At 37.9% G+C, this 26,919-nt stretch overlaps 1 protein-coding gene across 1 annotated transcript in view; it reads left to right on the top strand.

Moving 5' to 3' along the window:
* LOC135085891 (1-phosphatidylinositol 4,5-bisphosphate phosphodiesterase epsilon-1-like) overlaps positions 1 to 26,919 on the top strand; it is a 136,418-nt gene that overhangs the window by 13,830 nt on the left and 95,669 nt on the right. The window contains exon 3 of the mRNA XM_063980676.1: positions 6,982 to 7,140. Within this exon, the coding sequence (XP_063836746.1) occupies positions 6,982 to 7,140 (159 nt within the window). The remainder of the gene's footprint in view (positions 1 to 6,981; positions 7,141 to 26,919) is intronic.

The raw sequence follows: 26,919 nt of genomic DNA, 5'->3' as shown, positions 1-26,919 counted from the left end.
TTACATGTCTCTATCCCTATCACAACATTTGCTATGATCGTTTGAACAAAGGCCTGCCACAACATTATTCTCCGCTACAGGTAGAGACAATTTTAATTTTAACTAAAATGCTTATTTTACTTCGAAATATTTTGTTTTTATTTGAAATCTAACTTGTCTTTATCAAAATTACAAATCTAGAGCCATTTTCAGTTTTGTTGTTAACGAAGCGTTGAATGGCGCGCCCGGAGAGGCTTAGTTCAAACGATCATTGCAAACGTTGTGATAGGGATAGAGACATGCGATTTTTGGTTTTACGAAGGTAATACGATAGAGAATAATACAAAGTAATAAAAACTACCGGTTATAGGGGCATTTTTTGGAGAAATTTATCAAATAACCAAAAAAACACGAATTTTTAAGCAGATTTTTTTCAAAAAGTATCATTTTTTATTATTTGTTGGCCTTTTTAGTGTATTTTATGTATTTTTTTAGTATCGCCTGTTATTTTGCATTATTACTGTTTTTATTTTATCAGGATATACCGCTTAGTTTAAAAGTTATTACGTTTTCTTTACAATAAGTAATTGGAAGAAAAAAAATTCTATAAAAAAATAAAAAAAAATCTCAAAAATTTTTTGACCTCTTTTTTGTCGATAAAAATAGGTCTAGTTTCATCTATTTTCATATGTACACTTTAACGTGACTCACACTGTATACTTCAAGACATTACATAATAGTAACAACTTTTTACTTAATTTTTTTTAACGTTACAAATATCTACGAAACCTACGTTTAGAAAGTTAAAACCAAAAATATTATTATTTTAATTAATCCATAATAATGTGAACTTAATAATAAATAAAGTTTTAATGTAAAGTTTAATAAAAATAATAAGCATTTTATAAAAATAAAAACATAAATATTATATTGACAAACATTAGCAGGTACTGGTGGATTTTCAGACCACTTGTATTTATTTTTTCATAGTAGCTGGATTGACTAGGTCCTACAACATCTTCATTTTCACTCTCCACAGTGTGTTATGGGACTGTATAAACGGACATTCTCATTGATTTGATGAAACGTATAGAGCTCAGTTATACAAACATGATAGTAAAACTCCCGTTTGAAAATTCCACGTAGTTTTCGCGGTATAAAAATTCAAAGTTACCTATTTTTTTACTTCAAAATTATGCAAAAATATTCTCACTCGTTAACTAATAACATTTAATTCAGAATTGTTATAATACTTCATAGAGCTCTTAAAACTACATGTAATAAGCGTATTAAGTGCTTCGTAAACGCCTTCAGTTAATTAGGAAAAATGATTTTAGTGATTTTTGTTTTTATTTTTTTTCTCAATTATACCTTAATATATGCAAACATTTTTAATTGCAAGATATAGTCTGATACTTAATCTAATTGTATTAATAAAATCAGCTTTAAACTCCGTGATATATTTGAGAAAAAACATAAAACGACTTTATAAAATTTTTACGAGTCTAGTCTAGTCTTTTATGTCGACAATTTTGGAAGGAATAATTCATGTCTAAAAAGTTTCAAATCCCGCCTGTTATGTGCATAGTGTTGTAGGTTCTAAAAAGTCACATTCACATTATTTTAACCGACTTCAAAAAAAGGAGGAGGTTCTCAAGTCGAGTCTTTTTTCTTTTTTAACACTCTTATATTAATTTAAGTTGCATGTAAGTAACTAACTAAAAAAGTATGTAAACAAATCTGGGAAGTCGAATTTATCCTACCTTTAATCATTTTCTCATCTATTTGAAACCTATGTAAATCGAATGTCAATACAATAATCTGGTACAATCGAGCTGATGATATTTAAACATCCAAAAGAAATATTGCTATTAAAAAGTGATGGGAAATTTACAATTCTATATGGCGCATATTTTCAATTTGATTTTCCTCAAATATATCACGGAATTTAAAGCTGATTTTTTTTATACAATTAGATTAAATATCAGACTATATCTTGCAATTAAAAATGTTTGCATATATTAAGGTATAATTGAGAAAAAAAATAAAAGCAAAAATCACTAAAATCATTTTTCCTAATTAACTGAATGCGTTTACGAAGCACTTAATACGCTTATTACGTGTAGTTTTAAAAGCTCTATGAAGTATTATAACAATTCTGAATTAAATGTTATTAGTTAACGAGTGAGAATATTTTTGCATAATTTTGAAGTAATAAAATAGGTAACTTTGAATTTTTATACCGCGAAAACTACTTGGAATTTTCAAACGGGAGTTTTACTATCATGTTTGTATGACTGAGTTCTATACGATTCATCAAATAAATGAGAATGTCCGATTATACAGTCTCATAACATACTGTGCTCTCTGAAGAAAAAACTCTAAAATCAGAATCAATATCCTCATTATCGACCTAATATTGGTTATTGGGTCTTCACAATGACGTATAATTTTATTATCACTATATCCTTCTTCTGACATGCTACTAATCACTAATTTGGAATCAAAAACGTCGTTCTAGGTATCCTTCTATTGTTTTATCACTAGTAAGCCATCAATACGGCAAAAAAACAAAAATCAAATAAAAATTGCCATGAAAAAAAACTAACGTAACTGGTATTGTGGGGGCCGCGCGGACCCCAACACATGCATATCTTCGTCCTGGTGAATGATACAGTGCTGAAACGCCTGTACCAGACGCGAGTAGCGCCGAAATGAGAATACCAAAAATTTTGGGTGCCCAAGATGCGTAGCTTCTTAGAAATCAAAGAAAACGTCATGCGTGGGGGCCGCGCGGCCCCCACGATACCAGTTAAGGGTTAACAAAAACGCGTTTCTCTAAACGCTACAAACCGTAGCATACTACGGAATCCGTAGCGCGAAGATTATTGACTTAGCTACGAAACTCGTAGAGTCAGATCGTAGCAACTTCGTAGCGGTGAAGATTATTTCGCTACGTTAGACTTTCGTAGTTCATAATTATTAATTCGTAAATTAATGAAATTGGTAGGCGGTAAAGTTGATAGAAACTATGTAAATCAGCTATAGTTCTTGCAACTCACAAAGGCGAGTGAGCTTAACTTGTTGTGTGTGTGTACGTGTAATAACGATAGTGTAATGTCTGTCAAAACTTTTGGAAAACGAACAGTAGCGAGCCACCACACATGGAAAGCTCACTCGCCTTCGTGAATTGCAACAACTATAATTAACTAGCTGACCCGGCGAACTTTGTTCCGCCTTAATGGCAATAAATAAGCAGACTTTTTTTTTATTACGAACGGGATAAAAAGTATCCTATGTCCTTCTCCTGGCTCTAAACTACCTCCCTGACAATTTTCAGCTAAATCGGTTCAGCCGTTCTTGAGTTATAAGTGGAGTAACTAACACGACTTTCTTTTATATATATAGATCTATTGTCGGCCGTTTGGTGTAGTGGTTCGAAACGGTCTACTATTCCGGAGGTAGCGGGTTCGATTCCTGCACAGTACAAACATTTGTGTGCATGAACATATTTGTTTGTATTGGACTGGGTGTTTTCTATGTATAATAAAGTATGTATTTCCAAAAAAAAAGTATTTAAGTATGTTTATATCCGTTGTTTAGTACCCGTAGTACAAGCTTTGCTTAGTTTGGGACTAGAAGCGCAGTGTAAAATGTCCAAGGATATTTATTTATTTATTTATGAACTCATATCAATATAACTTATCATGACGTGTAAAATGGTTTCTATAAAAGTTTTACCTTTAAATAAGTTATTAGGGTTAATTAATATCAAACTATTATAATAACCAATGGTACTTTTATAACCACGGCTTATCCCGTCCGTCCAATCACTAACGGTCGATTAATAATAAATTAACTTATTAACGAGCAATTAAATTGATTAATAATCAATTATTCAATCCGTTGGGCAGACGCCGAGTAAAGGACAGCGCACATTTATCAACCCGGAAAGGGATCGTAACCGTATCAACTCGAGGCGGTCAGTATTCTTTGAATGAAACTCCATACTGCAACGCACACTTATCCGCACCGCAATGAGGGCTATCGTTTTTATACTCAACAGTTGGCACCCCTGGCCATTGACAGTACCTTACTCTACAGTGGCGCCATCTTGATGAGTGCAAATGCGATAGTCCTCCTACTACTTTCGCGCTCACCAGTTGGTGCCACTGTCTTCGCTACTAGCAAGTGACAGGACCTTACTCTACAGTGGCGCCAACTGGTGAGCGCTAAAACGATAGCCCTCATTGACAGCGCGCGAAAGGCAATGACAGCTTGCGAAAGGCGATACGGTGTTGATCCCTTTCCGAGTTGATAAATCTGCTATGAGCTTAATTTACCTTATAGACGACCTACAGGACTGTTCCCACTTATAGTTCCCACCGCTGCAACTCCTGTGTAGCCAGGATCTACAGCTTGACTAAAAACCCAACCAGTGAAGGTCAAGTTTGTCCCGGGGGAAAGTTAAACTGTCATTGGACCCGCAACGAAATTAAACTTTTGATGATATAGAAGATTTTGTAACCGACACTTTTTCTCTGCTTCTTCTTCTTTTACACAGTGTCAGCACAAAACTCCGCCACAAAAGTGGCGTTGTCAGCAGCACTCATCAAATCCTCCTGAGTGCAGTTGCTTGGGCACTCAGAGCACGACATCAGGTGCTTCATCGACTGGGGAACAAAACCGCACCTGCACTCCATGTTTAAGCCATCCAAGAATCCCCACCTGACCAGATTGTCCTTACTTCGGCCAACCTGCGTCCGAAGTCTATTTAAAAACTTAACCTGCATCTCTCTTTTGACCGATAGTCATGAAGGAGACACACTTTTTACGAAATTGCTTCGGCTTTTTAGCCTACTGTAGTTACATTTAAACATTCAGCTAAATATTTCATGAAAATACTTGATAATTTAGAATCAATGTAGGAACATAGTACTTGGTAATTTTATAGAAACATAATTATAGGAAGGAACGTACTAGGAATATGGTATACACCATAAACTCTGTCTAAATCCACCATTGTTTATTACCCAACTTACCCCACCATAACGGTTCCTATCTCGCAATTAGTGGCAGAAACATCTTCACATGCTTAAGTCCATACAGTAAGGTTTAAAATTGTGTATATTTGTTCTGTATGTTACGCAACTTGTATAAAGGGGTTTACATACTAAACTGGCGGCCCGCCGACTTGAGTATTTTTTTTAATGCTGTACAAAGCAAGTACAGCAAAATTATGTTCAACAGATGACGTCCTATGGCTGAAATAATGATGTCAAAGCCACGATAACTGAACAGTGAAGGGGTCGGACTGGCCGACTCGTGGTCCGGGGAACGCGGGTTCGGTCCCCGTCGCCGCGCGACTATTGTGGTGAGCTCACTCGTGACACAAGAATATTTAACTTAGTACGAGGGGCTAACGGGACTATTAGTAATATTTGTGTAATAACAAATTACTAATAATCTTTTTTTTTAAAGCAAGTATTTGATGCAACCACACCTGATGTTAAGTGAGAGGCAGTCAGGATAGTACAATCAGAGTCAAAAAGTTCGTGACACCCAAAGTAGCCAAAAAGTTCGCAACACGTCTTTGTTACAATTGGAATAAGGCTATACCACCAAGTGTGGTTACCATGAGCTTACATTAGGTGCTAGTGCACTGCGTAAAAAAATGATATTAATGTATGACAGATAGCTTTCCGCCCGCGTGGAATTTTGTCTGTCACAGAAAAACTTTATCGCGCGCGACCTTGTTTCAAAAACCGGGATAAAAACTATCCTATGTCCATTCCCGGGACTCAAACTATCTCTATGCCAAATTTCATCAAAATCGGTTCAGACAGACAGAGTTATTTTCGCATTTATAATATTAGTATAGAAGTACAGATTATACCTACAGCGCCTCTAGCAACTACTTTCAAAAACTAATATCTTCATAGATTTTTTGACGCACACGTAACGTAAACTCATGGTAAGCACACAAGTAATCCATCTGCTCGTTTGCCTCCTCTCCCATAAAAACATAGAAGGCACGGAGTTTGCCGGGTCAGCTAGTTTAGAATAAATCCGCCGACACCAAGGCGTTTCGGCGACCCCAAGTCGGCGGGTTCGGTGTGTAGTCTCCTTTACACTCACAAGAAGTTAAGTGGTGGCGACATCTGCGGCTATAAAGGGGGGTGGAGGGAGGGAAACTAGTTTTTACGCTCGGTTTAATTTGAGTTTGTTGTCATAAAAACGCTTGCTTGTTATTTGTATCAAAAGAAAAACAGTTTAGATATAAATTCAATAGGGTAGTTGACACGCTAGTCCATTGGCATACTTTTTTTAACCGACTGCGCCAGAAGGAGGGTTATGTTTTTTACTGTGCTTTTTTTATGAGTTGGCAAAATGCGACTCTCCCAAATTCAAAGCTTTAAATACAGTGTGAGTCTTGATAAAGTGCACATATGAAAATAGGTGAAACTAGACCTGCCCCCCTAGACAAAACGCACTTTTTGATCGAATCGAAAATCGAATCCGTCAAAATTCCATACAAAAAAGGGGCTTTTTCGACCACTTATCGACTGGTTTGCGATTATAATTTGCACTTTGTCTAGACCCACTGTTTTTATCTAAGGAAAAAGTCAAAAAATATGTAAGATTTTTTATAGCCCCGCCGTCGCTCGACTATTATGGTGAGCGGACTCATTACTATGATCTGAGCTCGTGATACAAGCATATTTAGCTTAGTACGAGGGGCTAACGGGACTATTAGTAATTTTTGTAATAACAAATTAACTACTAATAATCGTCAAATACGAACCTATACACCCAACCCAATACATTGAACTGTCCCGTGACATTGACAGGGGGGCGCCACCGTCAATACCGGATACCTGGTTCCAATTTTTGCCATGTTGGAAACCATATAGTTGAACGATGGCGGCGCCCCCCTGTCAATGAGTTTGGTGGGACAGTTCAGTGTAGGTCATATACTAACATAACCATCTGTCTCCACAGGTACCACCAATAGACTACCTCAGGCAGGTGACGCTCGACCTTGGAGGTGAAGGGGTGCTAGGAGCCGTGAGTGAGCGGCACATGATCCGACGGGCGCCGCCGACGCATACGCCGCAAGCCAAAAGCACTGTGCGCGCTCTTATCAGGAGGTTCAACGAGGTAAGCATTTTTTTCAAAGAATTGATAGAAGTCACAGAAGTCATAGAAGTCATTAGAAGTCGTAAGAAGTCGTAGAAGTCATAGAAGTCACATGAGTCATAGGAGTCATAAGAATCAGAAGATTTTGTCACTTAGTACGCAATAAAGATTTGAATTTGAATTTTAATTTATAGGAGTCATGGAAGCCACAGAAGTCACAAATGTCACAAATAAATAACACAAGTCATAAAAATCATAAGTCATTTAAAATCATTAAAAGAAACTCAAAGAAGTTATAGGAGTGAGCGGCACATGCATAAAAATAAGAACTGCAATTCTGATAGAGTAGAGTTTACGGGATCTCACCTCTCTTTCCCACAACTTTAGTTTTAGACTTCTTCTGAAGAAGTTGTAAGATTTGGACGTGTAAAAAAGTGCACTATAAAAGCCTACTTACAAAAAATAAATGTTTTTATGACTTTTAACGAAAATCATGAAATTCTACGTGAGCATCATACACTTTTAGAAGCCGTACTTATTGTAATCCAATAGACTGAACGCAATCTACAATAGCCTTCTGGCGTTTTCGGGTAAAAACTTCCAACCTTCGAAAGTAATTTAGAACCTTGTGAAAGGGTTCCCCATACCCGAAAGGTTATAAGCAATCAAATATCTTCTAAATTAGAAAAAATCTCATTTGTATCTCCAATATCTCTTGGTTTTTAGGGTTCCGTACCCAAATGGTAAAACGGGACCCTATTTCTAAGACCGCTTCCCTATAAGTTTAATCAATCCTTGTCCAAAATCCGTCCTTCAACTGTCTTTCAATCTGGTTTCGATCAAATCCATAATTTTTGATGCTTTTACACTTTAAAATTGTTTAAATATGATGTCTTATGAACAGTATGAAGGTAAAATTTCGAAAATTCTGTCCAAAGACAGGACATTTGCCGGACAGATTTGGATAAAAATTGATTAACTATACATAGAAAACCAGCATTAAGACTTCACTCTCTGTCTGTCTGTCTGTAACCAGGCTGTATCTCATGAACCGTGATAGGTAGACAGTTGAAATGTTCACAGATGATAATAATTATTTCTGTTGCCGATATAGGCACAGAATAATAATAAGTACTACGTACAGAAGTTTTACTTCGCGAAGGTATTTAAAAAAATGTATGCTCAATGTCATTAACAATATGGTATAATTTAGCCTGTCTCAAGAGTCAAGCACCATTTTGTTGACAAACGTCAGTGATCGGCACTGCGCCGAAGCTATAGGGCTGACTTCGGTAAAATGATGTGACGTGAGGTGCCAAACTGCGGAAAATGGCGGAGGAAATACATGATTTAGCATGAATTATCATGAATAATATTAACTAGGGGAGAGGGGGGCAGCTTTGAACAATTTTCATACTTTATTAAATATCTTCCAAATTTGAACGATTTCATTAATTTTTTCTTCCTAGATAGAGGTCATGGTTATCACACAACAAAATAATGATGTTCTTCTTAATTATTCATGAACGCTTATTAAGATATTTAGATTTTTGCACAGACCTGTAAACGTTCAAAACTGCCCCGTAGTCGGGGCAGCCTTGAACACGCCTGGGGCAGTTTTGAATTAGTATTTTTTTCAATGAAATAAAACTGAATATTTATGAATGTGTATTTTTAAAATAATTAATAAACAAAATTTTAAATGATCACTGTCATTTGGGATCAATTTAACATGTTTATTTTATTTTACATCACTCTGTACAAATTAACACAAAACTTAGGGATATTGTTTAAAAAAAAGTAAATATAAGATATATCAATTAACTAAATAATAATAAACTTTCTGTTTAATGACACATCAAAGACAAAACTGCATAATTTAAAAAATATCAATCAACTACTAAAACTAGCTTTTGCCCGGACTTCACCCAGCTTGAAATTTTATCTGTCACAGTAAAGCAATCTGCTTATTTTTTATGTAAAAACCTTCTACGAAGTATTAGAAAACTTAAGGTTTCATAATACCACTTAAAAAAGAAAATTTATAAAGTTCAAAGGTGCCCCAACCATTTCGTTCAAAGCTGCCCCATGGGTATATTTCCAGAAAAAAACATAAATTTAATAACGGAACATACTTTTATATCGCAATTTCTTATCAAATCTTCATTGAAACTATTTAAACTTCCATATAGTAAACAAACCACTCACTATTTTATAAAACTACGTCCACAAAAACCTTAGAACCAAAATAAAAAAATGCGAAAAACAAGAAACCACTTTTGCCGGTTAACCTACAGTTAGATATTAAAAATTAGATGTGACGGCTATTCGCATCAGTGCTGGCAATATAAATTATGATTTATACCATTGTAGCCTAAACCAGTGATTTTTAAATTCATTTGTTCTAAGCTGCCCCTGTCCAAAGCTGCCCCCCTCTCCCCTACTTATTTACCTCTCAGTGTCTTGAGGCAACTTAAAAAAGTACATTCTGTGTTTTTATTATTATTTAGGCAGTTAAATACTGCACAGTATTTAGTACTGTTCGCTCGTATGTGAGGCCTTGTCGAATCGTATCCTGTAGGTGGGCCATCGTGCGTGTTTTGTTTTCGATGTAAACTCGCGGAGATGAACAGGCCTGATATAGGTAACAACAAATAGTTACTAAAAACAATAAAATTAATATTTAAAGGGGTTTTTTTGTTCGATATTAATAACGGTAACAGGTAGCCGCTTGAAATACTCACGGAATATTTGGTCGTGTATTCACTTTAAAAGTAAATTAAAATAAAATAAACATTTAAGGGATGCTCCCATTCAACAACAAAAGCCTCGTGCGGAACCCTTCGTGCGCGAGAACGACTCGCACTTGACCGGTTTCTTTCTAAATAGCACTCGATTTTTTTCGTGTACGATATCGTAATTTTGTTCCGGGGCTGTGAGTGCGACAAATCAAGTTTCGAGTGGCGTGATTCGGAACACAGTATCTTTCGAAGATTTGCCACAGCATAGTTGTATGCAGTAGGTTAGGTTAGGTTAGGTTAGGTCTATTAGCGATGGTGAGGGACCTCCTCGTGGTGCACCCTGGGCAACGTCCGCGTGGTCTGTTCACGCGGGCGGCTAACTTCTCACCTGCGCGGCAGGTCTCGTCAACTCGGCGGGCCTGTCGGGCAACCCGTAACCCAAAATTGAGTGGGCCGGGGGCCGTCGAGGCATTTGCCCGGGCCACGATGCAGGGGACATCTTTAAAAACCCCCACAGGTGGGGGCTGGCGGGGCGTTTGCCCGGGCCCATTCTTTGGAGGGCCGCTCTCGGTACTTCTCTGATCAGCAGAGCTGACCGAGCAGCGGCATAGAGCAGACCGTAACCCGCTACGGCGGGCCGGGGGTCCTGTTTTACCAGGGCCGCGAGGAGAAAGCCTCTATAAAAAACAACTGGAGGAGGGAATTGGGGGTTCCCTCGAAGCCAGAGAGGCTTGCACGTGAGCGAGCCTCTAGCCTGAGGCGGAGCTGCGGACGAATGTCCAACCAGGACAATAACTCGCGGCTCCGTTTCTTTGGGCTCTGGTGGAAACCGTCGGGTTTTAGTGGGTAGGCCCCGCCTTTAGTGGGTAGGCGGGGAGAGTCCCACATAACCCACTGGCCGTCCCCATAGACCAGTGGGTATGCGCAAAGCATTTCCCGACGAAAAAAAAAAAAAAAAAGGTCTATTACGCCGGGAGGGACTGTGGTAGTGAAGGCTTTTGTCCGGAATCCCACAGTTCCTTCCCACTTAAGGCGAATGACGGAGCACCGGGGTCTTTTTAGTGGGTATGCCTCGTCATCATAACCTACCCTGTTCCCGTAGGGTAGATATGCAATTCAATGCATTTTTCCCCGAAAAAAAAAGGTTAGGTCTATTAGGAGTCACCTAAGCCGACATTCCACTAGCTCGTACTGAGCTTCTCTTTTCTTGCTAACAGCTAGAAACTGGAATTCACTGACTCTCAGTTCTCGAAAGGCGAGCGTAGAGTGGCCTCCCACTAGGTGGACTGACGATCTAGTGAAGGTTGCGGGATATACCTGGATGCGGGCAGTGCAGGACCGATCGTCGTGGAAAGCCTTAGGAAGGTATTTGTTCTACTATGGTATTTGGCCGAGTTAACAAACGAGGCTAAATCTATTTTACGTATATGGATTGTACATTAAGATTTATTTTTATCCCATCTCACTAATATTATTTACTTTCTGAAATTGAACTGTCTTTTGACACAACCAACAGATACTTTATTTAAATAACATTCTGTGAAGATATTTTATAATATTTTTCTATTCTATCAGTTAATATAGTCTACTGTACAATTCCACACTGTGTCTTCCCCGTCATTGCTAAATATTTGATTGGATTCCGTACATTTCCAGTGACACTTGATATACGAGATTGTGTACAATATCGTAAGTAAAAAAGTTCCAATTTGATACATTTTACGAATGGCGAGACGTTCGCTTCTGTTGATTAGATTCTAAAGTGTATATTAAAAGTATTTTTCTTTTGTAGACACACATTTAGACAGGATTTACTGAAAAAACTGGCACCAAGTTTCGCTAACTCTTTTATAATGCGAACAGTGGATGGTGAGTTTACATCAAACGCGCTCACTATTGAGCACGTTTAAAAAATGTATGAAAATTTTAGTTCTTGAACGTTTCCCGCTAGGGGCGCTGTCATACATTTAATGTCATTTTTTGACGCGCTCACTATTTGATGTAAGCTCACACTAGGCCCCCAGTTAAGGACTGCAATTCGCTGCCTGCTGCTGTCTTTCCTGAACACTATAATCCGGGCCTCTTAAAGGCGAGAGTGAATAAGCGCTTACTGGGCACTGGGCAGGTGTACACCATCCTAGACTGCATCTCACTTAACATAATTTTTATTTTTTTTTTGGCCCTTGTCCCGCATCCCACCTGATGGAAAGTGATGATCAGGCCGAAGGTGGAAGCCAGCTTCACCCGGAATCCTCAACCACGGAGGAACTGGCTATCTTACCTCTAACTGTCGGAACACAATAATGCTGTTAACATTGTTGTTATGGCGACAGACTTAGGTAAGATGGTGGTAGCTAGCCAGGCGGACTTAGAACAAGCCCTACCACCAACCAAACCGAACAGAAAAAACTGTCCCCACTGGGAATCGAACCCGGGACCTCTGCGTCTGAAGCAGGTGGTCTTACCACTAGACCACAGAGGCGGTTAAACTGCTAGGTAGGGTTCACTGCTAGTTAAGACTATGTTCTTTAGGCTGTCCTAAATATTATTTCCTTTGCTGGGTTGATAGCGGCCTGCATCCAGCTCCTTCCTGCAACCTTTATCAGATCGTAGGTCCATCTTGTAGCTGGATGCTCAGTGCTCACGCTGCGTAATTCGGTACGCGGCCTCCACTCCAGAACCTTGCCCCCATCGGCCGTCAGGTCTTCGTACTATGTGCCCTGCCCATTGCCACTTCAGCTTGCTAATCCGTCTCTTTAATTCACTAAAGGCAAATGGAAGATTTGGCCGTCACTTTTGAGCGACCTAATCTTAAAATGGTCCTTTCTTATTGTATTATTTTTAAAATTAAGATTATCTTTGAAATTCATTTTATAGAAAATTATATCTTAGTCTTAAGACTTTTAGAAACGTCTCTTAATTTGCTTTTAACTTAATAAACGTTCAAAGGCTTTGTAGGGATGTGTGTGACTTTTCCAATATTTGTCGATGGAATATTATCGACTTAGAGCCCGTTCCCACAGCAACCGGCAATCCCACCTTACTGGATCCCACAAAACTGGACTGTAGTGTGAACACTCATGTGTGATTATGAAATTCGAAATCCAAATTCGAACGGTTTGGTTCGGTTCGTAATTTTTTTAATAATATATTTTTTTTTATAATTTTCTTTCTTTCTTACTAATTTGTCTGTTTGAACTCTGACTCATCATCATCATCACTAATAAACGCCAAGAACTACAACAGCAACTTCAGAGTACACTAGATAAAATATTGAACTGGTTACAGGACCACAATTTAGAAATTAACATATCCAAGACAAAATTATTGCAATTTAAACCAAGGCAAAAACAACCCCTTAAAATAGATGTAACATTTAATAACAGTAACATAGATTTTGTGACCTCGTCTACCATGTTAGGGATAGAAATAGATACAAATGTTAATTGGAAACCACATGTAGAGAAAATAGCCGCTAAACTATCGAAATTTACTTATGCACTATATGAATTAAAAAAATGTACAGATTTAAAAACTGCAACCAGCGCCTATTATGCATATGCTCATTCTTGGTTAAATTACGGAATCATTCTTTGGGGTAATAGTACAGAAGTAAATCAATTATTTATATTGCAAAAAAGATGTATTAGAATACTCGTTAACATTACAGATATGGAAAGTTGCAGACCTCACTTCATAAAACTTAACATTCTTACACTCGCCTCTTTGTATGTTATAGAAATATGTAAACTTGTCAGAAAAAATTGTCATGAATATTCCCAAGCCAAAGATCTCTATCCTCAGGAAAGAAACCTTAGACATAGAAATAGACTAGTTCCACCTTTCACTAAATTACATCTAGTTAGCTCAGGAACCTATCATATGTCAATAAAAATATATAACATGATACCTAAGGAAATAAAAGGCATTGAAAAAGATAATTTGTTTTGTAAAAAATTAAAAGAATGGCTACTAAGTAAATGTTTCTACACGTTAAAAGAATTCTTTGATCTCAAATCTAGATAAATAAATAAATATACCTAAGCAATTGTCTGTAATATTGTTATTTTGATAATTTAGATTTTAATATTGTATGTACCTATAATGTTGCAATGCCCTTACAGGGCCATGTTTCGGGACTCTGTATTAATATTTAAGATCCAAATGTACCAACATGATGCAATAAACATATATGACTATGACTATGACTATGAAAGGTAGCAGGGAAGCGCTGGACGCAGGCCACTACCAATCGATCAACATGGAAAGCCTATGTTCAGCAGTGGACGACCTATGGCTGAAATGATGATGATGATGATGAGTCAGAGTTCAAACAGACAAATTAGTAAGAAAGAAAGAAAATTATAAAAAAAAATATATTATTAAAAAAATTACGAACCGAACCAAACCGTTCGAATTTGGATTTCGAATTTCATAATCACACATGAGTCGTCGGTATTTATGATGTCGTCGGTCCACCTTGTGGGTGACTGTGTCTTGTGTCTGACTCATACCACAGAATAATAATAAGTACTACGTACAGAAGTTTTACTTCGCGAAGATATTAAAAAATGTATGCTCAATGTCATTAACAATATGGTGTAATTTAGCCTGTCTCAAGAGTCAAGCACCACTTTGTTGACAAACGTCAGTGATCGGCACTGCGCCGAAGCTATAGGGCTGACTTCGGTAAAATGATGTGACGTGAGGTGCCAAACTGCGGAAAATGGCGAAGGAAATACATGATTTAGCATGAATAATATTAACTACTTATTTACCTCTCAAGTGTCTTGAGGCAACTTAAAAAAGTGCATTCTGTGTTTTTATTATTATTTAGGCAGTTAAATACTGCACAGTATTTAGTACACCATTTTCTTTATTTTCTTCCATCATACACAAGAATACGCGTGCGTGAGTCAATGTTCGCTCGTATGTGAGGCCTTGTCGAATAGTATCCTGTAGGTGGGCCATCGTGCGTGTTTTGTTTTCGTAAACTCGCGGAGATGATCAGGTCTGCTCATACTTAGTTGTCTTTATATTCCTATATCTTTTTATACGTCGCTAATTATTATTGGAGTGAGAGGGATGAAGGACACATCCTCCATTTTCCCCTGGTAAATCAAATAGGGAAGTGCTCTTACCAGATGATGAATGGGTATAAAGCAATCGATATTTTCCATTATCGATAACCTTGACATCCCTAATGCTCTGTTTTAAATCGATCATCAAATTCGCCTCGTTGAATAGAAAATTAGCATGTCATATCTTCTATAACGGTGTTTGAAGTGTCTTCCATAAGCTCTTATATTTTGAGTCCTAAACCAACGAATTAAGGATCAATTTCGTGGGGAAGCTCAAAATATTTTAATGCATGGAAATTTGTTCTATTACGCAAAGCGGATTATCCGTGTTGATTTTGACTAAGTATTTCGCAAGATTCGGCCAAAAACGTTTATAACCTGATGCTTTAAGCATTATAATAAAGTTTTCAACTTCGGTTTGTCATCGTGGTGCAGTAGTTCGTTTCACGGCTTCTGCCGCTGCTCACGGGGAGGACCCGAGCAAAGAAGTCGCTCTACGGGAAGGCTTACTGCATCCTCTCATCAAATCCTCCTGAGTGCACCCAACAACTGCACTCAGGAGGATTTGATGAGTGCTGCTGACGGCTTTTACCCGTGGTCCCCCCAACATGTCCCCCTGGTGCGTCCACGGGTAATTTTTTTTACCCGTTGTCCCACCGTTCTGAACAGTGTTTGCCAGTGGGTTTACGGGTAATTTATTTTAACCATGGTCCCACCGCACTAAGTGGCAAACATTGCATGTCACCTAGGTGGGGACATGTTGGGGGGACCACGGGTAAAAGCCGGCTGCTGACAATGCCACTTTTGTGGCGGAGTTTTGGGCTGACACTGTGTAGGTTTGTTGTCAACACGAAAAGAAGAAGAAGGTATACAATGGAAGATGCAGTGTAGGTAAGCCTCACACTAGGTGAATACGATCTGGTGAAGCTTGTGAAAGCACTTGAAGACCACACGGGAAAAACAATGAATGTCACCTTTTTTGTGAAACGGACTTTTTAATGCCATCTGTTAGCTTTTTAGGGAAACATTATATTTCAAAAATCAGAATTGGGTAAAATCATCGTAGTCAACTGTAATAGTTCAATTTGTGTTTGTTTGTTCAAGACAAGAAACGGTTATGTTATGGACCATAACTTAAAACTTATTTAAACAAATCGAGTTTTAGAAGTACAGACAAAGCATTTGTTAACACAGTAATAAGTTGTTTCAATATTTCACATAAAAGAGTCTAAAATGAAAGAAATATGGACTTTCAAATTACCTTTAAAAACTGTTTTTCTCTTAATTGTAGTTTTTTGACATTCTTTGTTTTTCCCGTGTGTCTTCACTTGGATGTGGGCAGCGTACCTCCGGTCGTTGTGGAAATCCTTAGGGGAGGCCTATATTCCGCAGTGAACATCCAGTGTCTACCACATTCTCCGTCTACTATTCCCACCTCTCGTTCCCACCACTGCAACTCCTGTGTAGCCAGGATCTATAGCTTGACCGCCACAAAAACCCAACCAATGAAGGTCAAGTTTGTCCCGGGGGAAAGTTAAACTGTCATTGGACCCGCAACGAAATTAATCACAAGAACATAGGAGGAGTTCGAAATTAAGGTTCGACTTCCTTCCATTGCAAAGCGGATGACAGATGACAAACAAAAACAAAGGTTTAAAACCTTTAAGAAAAGATAAATTCTCCGACTAGTCATCATCATCATCATTTCAGTTACAAGACTTCCACTGATGAACATAGGCCTCTTCAAATTTCCATATTGCCCGGTTGGTAGCGGACTGCATCCAGCGCCTTCCTGCTACCTTTATGAGGTCGGTCCACCTTGTGGGTGGACGCCCTACACTGCGCTTGTGTGACGTCCACTCCAGAACCTTGCTGCTCCATCTGCGTACTATGTGCCCTGCCCATTGCCACTTTAGCTTGCTAATCCGTCGGGCTATGTCAGCGACTTTAGAGCGTTTGCGGATCTCCTCATTTCTGATTCGATCTCGTAAAGAAACATCGAGCATATGCCTCTATATCTCCATAATTCATAGGCCATAGTCCATTCGCTATGCAACTTTGAGCTTCTTTATAAGGTCTAAACCGAGAGAAAAACTAATTACCTATCAATATTTAACCTTATTCTAATTCAAATTATCGCTTCTCATCTTCGCCATTTTACTCCCATTCTGGTATTAATAAAAGCAGGAATAATTGTTTTCCAATGGCCAATTAAGTCTCGGAAGTGGGTAGAAATGAATTTTATAGCACACCACCTGTTTTTGCGTTCGCCTCCGAGGGGCGTCGGGGCGTAGAACCACAGTACAAAAAGGTGACAGAAGCTACAGGTTTATGATAATGAACTCCTCTGTGTATTTTCCGCCACTTCTTCTTAGCACCTAATAATAATGTTGTCCCGACCCAGAAAGGCAAATGCCCCATAAATACGAAGGCCATGAAAATCAATGAAGTTCTAACAGTGCGTAAGTCAAAAATGTGCATTTTTCACAAAAAACACGCGGTCTTTCGTCATCCAATGGCATCAAAATGTTAAAACCGTCAAAGAATTACTCACAATGTTAGAACTTTACTCACGATATACTAATAAAAAAAAATATTTTGAAAAACGTTAATGTAAAGTTGAAGTGGAATCGTTCAATAATGGTAGTCTAGAAGATGTTTTACTGCACTTAACTTACACTGTGGTTAGATAGATCCGTATAATTCGAGAGCGTGAATTGGCCAATCCTTGAGATTATTTTGATTGCTGAAAGCACGGTGAAACGACAAGTAAAAGGGGGGAAGCTGCCAAATCAACGTCTTCATTCATTACTTGATTCTGCTGAATTGAGTTATTGTTCAATCCTACTTACAACTTCCTATCTTCGTTCGTTCGTTTCAGCCGAAAGACAAAGGTACTGATAGACAAAGGCCTCCCCCAAGGATTTCCACAAAGACCGGTCCTGGTCTTCCGGCTCGTGGTGAAAATTTGTGATAATGGATGTTTCTAACTTTATCACGCAAAAACTACTGACTGGATTTGGATTAAATTTAGTATTGACTTATTGATTGATTGATTGATTGATTGAGATAGTTGAATAACCATGGAAAAACTTGGGATAGTTTGATCATGGGATTTTCAAATGAGAACACGAGTAAGCAAGGCAAAACCACGGGCAATAGGCATGAGTTACAAAAATGTTTACTCTGTTATGCTAAGGTCTGTTATACTCTTACATTTCTTGTTAAATAATAATACAAACTTTGTAGTGAGTAACTTCTCCAAAACTGATTTTATGCAGGAGTTTATTGAAATAACAAAGAACGCTGTAATTCGAGTTGTTTCAGGAGCCAGAAGAAAACAGTTTGTAATAGAACCTTGAGTTTGAACGTAATTTGAAAACAAAATTGGTAAATGAACTCTGTAAGTTCGTCAGAATTGAGATGTTTGCGATAGATTTACTATGATATCAGACTAGCTTTTGATCGCGGCTTTGCCCCGAAATTACTATCAAGGCGCGTACTCCTTCTAAAACCTGGGATAAAAACCACCCACCCTATGTTTTTCCCCAAATTTTGAAAATCGGTCCACAATTGACGAGTAATCGGTGAGCATACATAGGAAAAAAATACATACAGTCGAATGGGTTCTTTGGAACCTCCTCCTTTTTTGAAGTCGGTTAAACATTTAACTTACGAAAACCCTGCTTTGCATAGTCTCAAAAACTTTCACGTGCGTCTATTCTCTAAAAGTAGGAATAAAATTGGTCCCATGATGCTTCCTTGGAGGACCCCTGCACGGAGCACTTTTATTACCTTATAAAATTTAAGCACGACCTTTCTATAACGGTGGTCGAATTTGCAGGCGCTATACCGAATAATGTTTACATCCATTACTTCAATTCCCGTGCGAACGACATTGTCAAAGGCTCTACTGAAATCGTTAGCGTTAATTAAACGAATTGTTCGTAACATGATTGTGTTAATTTTGTATGAATTCAGTTATGTTAGTTTCGGTTAAATTTAGTTTATTCGTAGAAGTTTACGGTTATAATTTAAGCGTGAATAATGAGTTATAACATTCAACAGTTAAATTATTATTTCAAAAGTCTTTCAGAATTTGACGATCTAAAGTCTAGCTAGCTGTGCCTAGGCACTTAAAAAAAATACTATATTGAAAAAAACATGTTTCGAGGGTTCCAGTCTGTACCAGCCTACGAAATATCTGTTATATGTAAAATACCGTCATATTATATGCAAATACGTTGCCTATGATCCGATTACATAGATGGGACAGATCCCTTTTTGGGCCTAAAATAGGGTGACCAAACTAACTCAAACGCAAAATAGCGTAACACTTGAAAATTTCGACTGGATCCATTGTCTAGAAGTAGCTCAGTTGGAAGAGCAGTCGCCCGGCAAGCGAAAGGTCGTAGGTTCGATTCCCGCCTTAGGCAGTTTGATTTTTTCAAGTTATTTATGACCAAACTAACTGACTAAGTTTGTACAATAAAACACTTTTTTGTCAATATTGACAAACAGTGAGCCAGTAAAATCATCACCGCATTTCTAGATAAAAAAACAGTTTTAAAAAATCACCCCGTCCAAATTGACCGCTCGCAAACACAACTAAAAACTGTCATTACACTCCAAAACAAACAGAAGAAAGAAAGCGTGGGCAAACAAACGTTTAATTTAAAATGGAGCAAACATTTGCTGAGGCGACGCTTCGGGCGAGTCTGTGGCCTTTTGTGGACCTCTATGAAGTACTTATAATCAAAGACTTGTACTAACCGATAGACAGGCTATTTTGTTCGAAAATAATGTGATTTTTAGACAAGACGGTAGCTGATCAATATTTCCAAAACAAACTTCAAACTTGGTTGAAAATTTCTCTAAACATTCTCATAAAAAGTAGTAGTGGCCTACTCACTCATAGTACATACAAACTTTGCTTATTTTGGGACTAGAGGCGCAGTGTAAAATGTCCAAGGACAGTTTTTATTTATTTAATTAAGTACCTAATATCGCGAATCCAACTGACTACTTATTGATTTCAGAACTACTTAAAAATCTATTATTGACTGAAGTTGGAAGAAATCGTGACATACGCCCGTATTCACAAACCATGCTTGCTTAAAAGAAGCAGCACAGCGTTGAATAGAGCTCTGTGATTGATTCGTATGTGACCCTGTGCGTTCACGCGCCCTGTGAGACCTCATAGTAATGTTTGTGAATACGGGCGTTAGAATTTGAAGTGATGCTAACTAGCCTAGAAAATAGGACGAGCAGATGTTATTCTCAAAATCTTTCCTCTTCCAAATAAATAATCCCAATTGACGAAATTATTATCCTCACTCAAAACCTCAAATACCCTTGTCGCCCTACAGGAGAAGGGTTTGTAATTGTGTCATCAATTCTGCGTCGATTTCGAAACATTGTAATCCCTAGCCGAAGGGCACGCAGTAAAAATAAGCGATTTTCGGACAGAGCTCATGAAGGTACCTTGTAAGGCACTGCTGAAGAGAAACTTTAGGTACTAACTAGGTATACAACGTGCTCCTTTTGATTTACTAAATTTTTAGGTGTATCTACATAATTATACAGGGTGTTTCTTGTAAGGTGTCAAGCCGAAGGCAGGTGATAGGTGAGGACTAGACCTATCGATTTCACCCCCATGTATGTTCTACGATTTTTCGTAGTTTAGAAGTTATCGTTAATTTTGTGATTTTTTCAAAATTCATGACCTAGTGGCTTAATTTTTTTTATCATTTTTTTGGGTTGACGTTTCTCAGATTTCTATTTTTTGACAGATTCCCTATTAGTTGCAGATATTTGAAAAAAATAATCACCTTCCTATCTTTGATGCAAGATACAAAATTTTTGCTAGAAACATAAAAAATATGCTTTTAGCAGAACATTCTAAAATTTTCAACTGAAATGTATGAGAAAAAAAAAGAATTTTCATAGGTCCAAAATAACTTTAAAAACTGCGCAGTTTTCTGAACTTTCATAATAACACAAAAAAACATGTACTTAATAGGCTATTATTTTCTGTAATCGCTCTACTAAAGTAGTAAGTCGGAGATTCCGTTACATGTTTTTGACTTTCTTAGGACTAACTAATGTTTGCAATCCACTAAGTGTACGTTACGTAGAACACGTTTAGAGACAATAACTGAACAGAACATTTTTTATCCACAACGAGGAAGCTCTTGCCCTTCATCTGACCTGATGGAAAATTGGAAACTGCTGGATGATCAGCGAGCTTCACCCGGAATCCTAAACCACAGAGGAATTGGCTGTCCTAAATAGGTAGTGTTACCACTAGACCACAGTGGTGATTGTTACTTTACGATTAAATTTGATATACCTACCTATTAGAGTGTGAAAGGAAAGAGAAAGAGTTTGTGTGTGAGTGTGTGTGTGTGTGTGTGTGTGTGTGTGTGTGTGTGTGTGTGTGTGTGTGTGTGTGTGTGTGTGTGTGTGTGCGTGTGTGTGTGTCTGTGTGAGAGAGAGAGAGAGAGAGAGAGCAAAAAAGGGTGTAATGATTTAATTTAAAGTAAATGTCCGTCGCTGACCCGAATGCACATTCGACAACGACGCAAAACAATTATTCGTATATTTACAAAAGCTTCTTGCATTCTAATATGGTTTAAGTATCATCAAAATTTTCATATTCCCTTTTGTATACCACATGAAGAGCAAGAGCTTCCACGTTGTGGATAAAAAAAACTTTTCAGTTATTGTCTCTAAATGTGTTCTACATAACGTAAACTTAGGGGATTGCAAATATTACTAAGTCCTAAGAAAGTCAAAAACATGTAACGGAATCTCCGACTTACCACTTTAGTGGAGCGATTACAGAAAATAATGGCCTATTAAGTACATGTTTTTTTGTGTTATTATGAAAGTTTAGAAAACTGCGCAGTTTTTAAAATTATTTTGGACCTATGGAAATTCTTTTTTTTCTCATACATTTCAATTGAAAATTTTAGAATGTTCTGCTAAAAGCATATTTTTTATGTTTCTAGCAAAAATTTTGTATCTTGCATCAAAGATAGGAAGATGATTATTTTTTTCAAATATCTGCAACTAATAGGGAATCTGTCAACAAAAAGAAATCTGAGAAAAGTCAACCCAAAAAAAAAGATAAAAAAAAATTAAGCCACTAGGTCATGAAATTTGAAAAAATCACAAAATTAACGATAACTTCTAAACTACGAAAAATCGTTGAACATACATGGGGGTGAAATCGATAGATCTAGTCCTCACCTATCACCTGCCTTCGGCTTGACACCTTACAAGAAACACCCTGTATACTAATATTATTAATGCGAAAGTAACTCTGTCTGTCTGTCTTGCTTTCACGCCTAAACCACAGAACCGATTTTGATGAATTTTGGCATAGAGATATAGTACGAGAGCCCACGACCAAAATTTTTGTCTCATAGCAATACGGCCAAAACCGCATCAAATCGATAGATACGATTATCCTGAACTCGAAAATACCAATATCAGACATTTTCCGCGTAGCGTTTGATCTGACCGAATTTTCAAAATTGTCAAAAAAATTTACCGAACTGCATCATAGCAATATGTCTGATTTGCAGACTGTAGTTGAATGATAGTTCTGAGACACCGGAAACATATTTTTCAGACGTTAGTGGTGTAGCGCAAACCCGTAAAATCACTTAAAAAAATTAAAAATGAGACAAAAAAAATGTCTCATAGCAATACGTCTGAAAATCTTTTTTATTAGTAAATTTTGGTTATTTGATGCGAACAAAACAATTTTCAGACGGAAATGTGAACGCATTAAATTTTGAGACCGTTTTGAAAATGTTAACAAATTTTACCGATCGGTATCATAGCAATATGTCTGAAAATTGTTGGACATGATAAAATAAGTTGTCCACATGTGCAAAAAAATTATATCAGACAAATTAAGTGTAGCACCTTCTCTATCAGACAACTTTTCGATACTCAGATATCATTTAAAAATCGTATTGAGGCATCTTGAATTTTCTGTTACAAACCAATGAATACGTTGCGACCCTGAATTTATTAGATGATAATTAACAAAGAATTTACCCGAAACCGTAACATTGAAGTTGAAGGACTGAAATAAATCGCACAAAAGGAAACTGGGATTTAGTTGAAAAAAAAAAAACGGTTTATTCAAAGTTACAAAATATTCTCGTATTCAATCGCTGTCGGATTCGGAATCGTCGTCTTCGAAATCACTCTCGACGTCGCTCGGGAGATCTTCAACGTCCTCTTCTGTAAAATAAACATCGTACATATAATAGACAAGGGAGATTCTTGAATATCTATGAAGGCTGTAAATTTAAAAAAACATTTAACAGAGGCGTCGGCCAGGCGACTCCGAAACGTTATTTTCGTTTTTGGGAGTATATGCTACACTTAAAGTGTCTGAAAACAGGTTTTTGGTAATCATGGCAGCAATACGAAAAGTTGAAAAAAAAATTTATCCGTATTGCTATGATACAGGTCGGCTAAATTTGTTGACATTTTCAAAAATGCGCTCAGGCTATATGCTACGCGCAAAATGTCTGAAAACAAACTTTTTCGTAATACAATTATAAAATCTATGTACATTTTCACTATCAGACGTATTGCTATAATACCGACTGTCTTTTTTTTTTGACACAGCAGAAATGGCCTCCCACGCAGTTGCTACACTTTCGACCGTTACTACACACCTAGTCGGGTTCAGAATCATACAATCTAACGATTTTATAGGGTTTTTGCCGTATTGCTATGAGACATGGTTTTGGTCGTGGGCTCTCGTACTAATAGTTTGAGTCCCGGGAAAGGACATAGGATAGTTTTTATCTTGGTTTTTGAAACAGGGACGCGCGCGATAATGTTTTTCTGTGACAGACAAAGTTCCACGTGGGCGAAGCCGCGGGCGAAAAGCTAGTATTCTATGAATAAAAAGTAGTTAAAATGTCTTGAGAATGTGTTCCCGTATTCACAAACGATGCTTGCTTAAGTGAAGCAGCAAATCGAACTGTGTGATTGGTTCGTGTGTCACCCTGTGCACTGTAAGAACTCATAGTAATTTTTGTGGATACGGTCGTTAGTCGCATTTACAAAATATCATACTTTGCAAAAGATCTTATCACCCATGCAAAAGATCATACCTTCATGGTATGGTAATACATCTTGACACGTGTCTGTCATTAACATATTTTTGTCACAATCATTGTTTCCGGTTTGAATCTTGCCACTAGGCCAAGGAAGCACATCCATCAAAAAGTTTAAACAAAGTTAAGGGCACATTGAGTTAGGGGAACACGCCTTTGTTGAACGACGTTATAAAGTTCGCCAGAACAGAGAAATATGGCTTTACATTTATAAACGAATAAAGAAATTACAGGTTATGTGTGGGTGGTCCAAGATTACCTATATCTATAGAAGCGACAGGTCGACTGACTGACTGACTCACTCACTCACTCATCACGAAATATCAGAAACTACGTGGTTGAGGATTCTGGGTGAAGCTCGCTTCCACCTTCGGCCTGATCGTCACTTACCATCAGGTGAGATACAGGCCAAGAGCTTCCTCGAAGTGGATAAAAAAAAACAAGTGCTAGGAATCTCAAATTTTGCATGGAGGTTCCTTTTAGAACGTAGGCGCTCACTAAGACGGGAATTTTCAAAATTCAACCCCTAAGGGGGTAAAACGGGATCCACGCGTTCAAAGTCGCGGGCGGCCACTAGTTTGTTAATAAAAGAAACGATGTTTATCTTGGTAAACCTACTCTATCACGACTTAGCCTTAGGACTTTTTTTCCTCTAGTTTGTTAAAATATTGCAACAAATAAATGAGTTATATTCTATTCACTCTCAAGTTCATCTGTCCCCCTCGTGGATAGACGTGCCAGTTATTTAGTTAGAACAGCTTTTTTTAACTACAGAGCCTTCGTTTTGATTAAATAATTCCCACACTAATTACCTCTACTTTGTAAAAATAATATAAAACAGTTAAAAGAAAAAATAAACAGAAACGCTGATGGGAGTAAGCCCAAAGGGGTACTTTTCCTTTTTGATTTCATCCCCCTATGAAGTATCGAGCAACCCCTTTGCAAAAATGAATAAAAATGTGTAAGCGGTCAATATTGAACGCTATAAGAAACTGGAAATTATTCTAACAAGAAGCCAATAACAGCGACAATTAAGCATACCAGAGGCAAAACGTGAAATTTTTATTCACTATTCATTCATCATCATCATCATCATCATCATTTCAGTCACAGGACTTCTACTGCTGAACGTAGGCCTCCCCCAATGACTTCCACGTCGCCCGGTTGGTAGCGGCCTGCATCCAGCGCCTTCCTTGTTACCTTTATGAGGTCGTCGGTCCACCTTGTGGGTGGACGTCCCATACTAGTTTTTGGTTAAAAAAGTCCTGTATTTCCTGTAAATAATAACGCTTTGACAAGGTTATTCTATACAATAGATAATGAAGGCACGAGTAATAGGTGACCTTGATGCCCTAGGGCGAAGGAGCTGACCTCATGGAAACCAAATTATAGGATGCCTCCGTCGAAAGCTATCCGTGAGGACATGCGTGACGTCACTCGTGATTTAGGAATAGGGATGTACCATAATCTTACCGCCTAAATAGTGCCGTAACTTTTTTAAATTCCTTTCTTTTTTGTCTTATGTCTACAACAAAGTTTGTCCTCGTATCTACTTAACTTTTGTGTACCTATACACCAAAAGACAGAATCTATGACTGAGACATACATATTATTAGAATAGGAGAGTTATTTTGTAAAAACTTCGCTCCGTACTTAAGAGCCTTGGATAAAAATAATATGTATTTCTTTGACCGCATCTAAAACATACTGACGCAGGAAGATTTAATGAATGCTGACTAACAACGTCACTTTTAGCAGAGATTTGGGCTGACGCTAGGTAGGTTTGTTGTCGACAAGACAAGAAGAAGAAGACTGGCTGCTCTATCTGAACCACGGGCAGAACACACTATTAATATAATAGAGAAAAGGTTTGATTGTTTGTATTGAATAGGCTCCGAAACTACTGGACCGATTTAATAAAATCAATGTTAAAAGTATTTATCGACAATATTCCATCGATACGGTCACATCACTAATGCGGCGCCAGTATCGGATCTCCGTCTCGGCTAAACACTCTCTACACAGTTATTGAGTCCGCATCGCCTACCCTCGTCCACCCCTAAAGCTTGTGTATACTGTTAGCTATACTATAAACAGTTAACGCCCGTATTCACAAACGATGCTTGCTTAAGTGAAGCACTTGTTTGCCATAATATGTTTGTCTCGAAGCGCTGGTAGGGCCTAAAAGATAAGGAGACATGTAAAGTGCACCATAAGGGCTACCTTTTCTTTTTTATTATTTACTATATTTTGACGTTCATAAGTGCCACTTGTGGTCTAAATTGAATAAATATTTTTCATTTTGATTTTGAAGCAGCAAATCAAACGCGCAACGTTGAATAGAGCTCTGTGAATGGTTCACGTGTCACCCTGTGCGACCACGCACACTGTGAGACCTCATAGTAATGTTTGTGAATACGGGCGTAAGATAACACTGCTTTGGGACAAATACGAGTATGTGGGCAGGTGCTGAGAAGAAGCAGCGCAAGAAACTCAGTCACCTTTGTGACTGCGGTCTACGGGACAATTCCCACCTCCCGTTCCCACCGCTGCAACTCCTGTGCAGCCAGGATCTACAGCTTGACCGCCAATAACCCAACCAGTGAAGGTCAAGTTTGTTCCGGGAGAAAGTTATCTGTCATTGGATCCGCGACGAAATTAATCAGAAGAACATAGGAAGAGTTTGAATTAACGTGTGGTGTGGTGTGGACGTAAATAGATAGCTAGGCTCTCTTCTACCTAGCTTCTCTTCTAACTTCTTTTTGTGTGACAAACTTGACCTTCACTGGTTGGGTGTTTGGCGGTCAAGCTGTAGATCCTGGCTAC

The sequence above is a fragment of the Ostrinia nubilalis genome, chromosome 30, assembly GCF_963855985.1.
Source record: "Ostrinia nubilalis chromosome 30, ilOstNubi1.1, whole genome shotgun sequence".
Lineage (NCBI taxonomy): Eukaryota > Metazoa > Arthropoda > Insecta > Lepidoptera > Crambidae > Ostrinia > Ostrinia nubilalis.
This window is presented reverse-complemented; position numbering and strand designations above follow the sequence as displayed.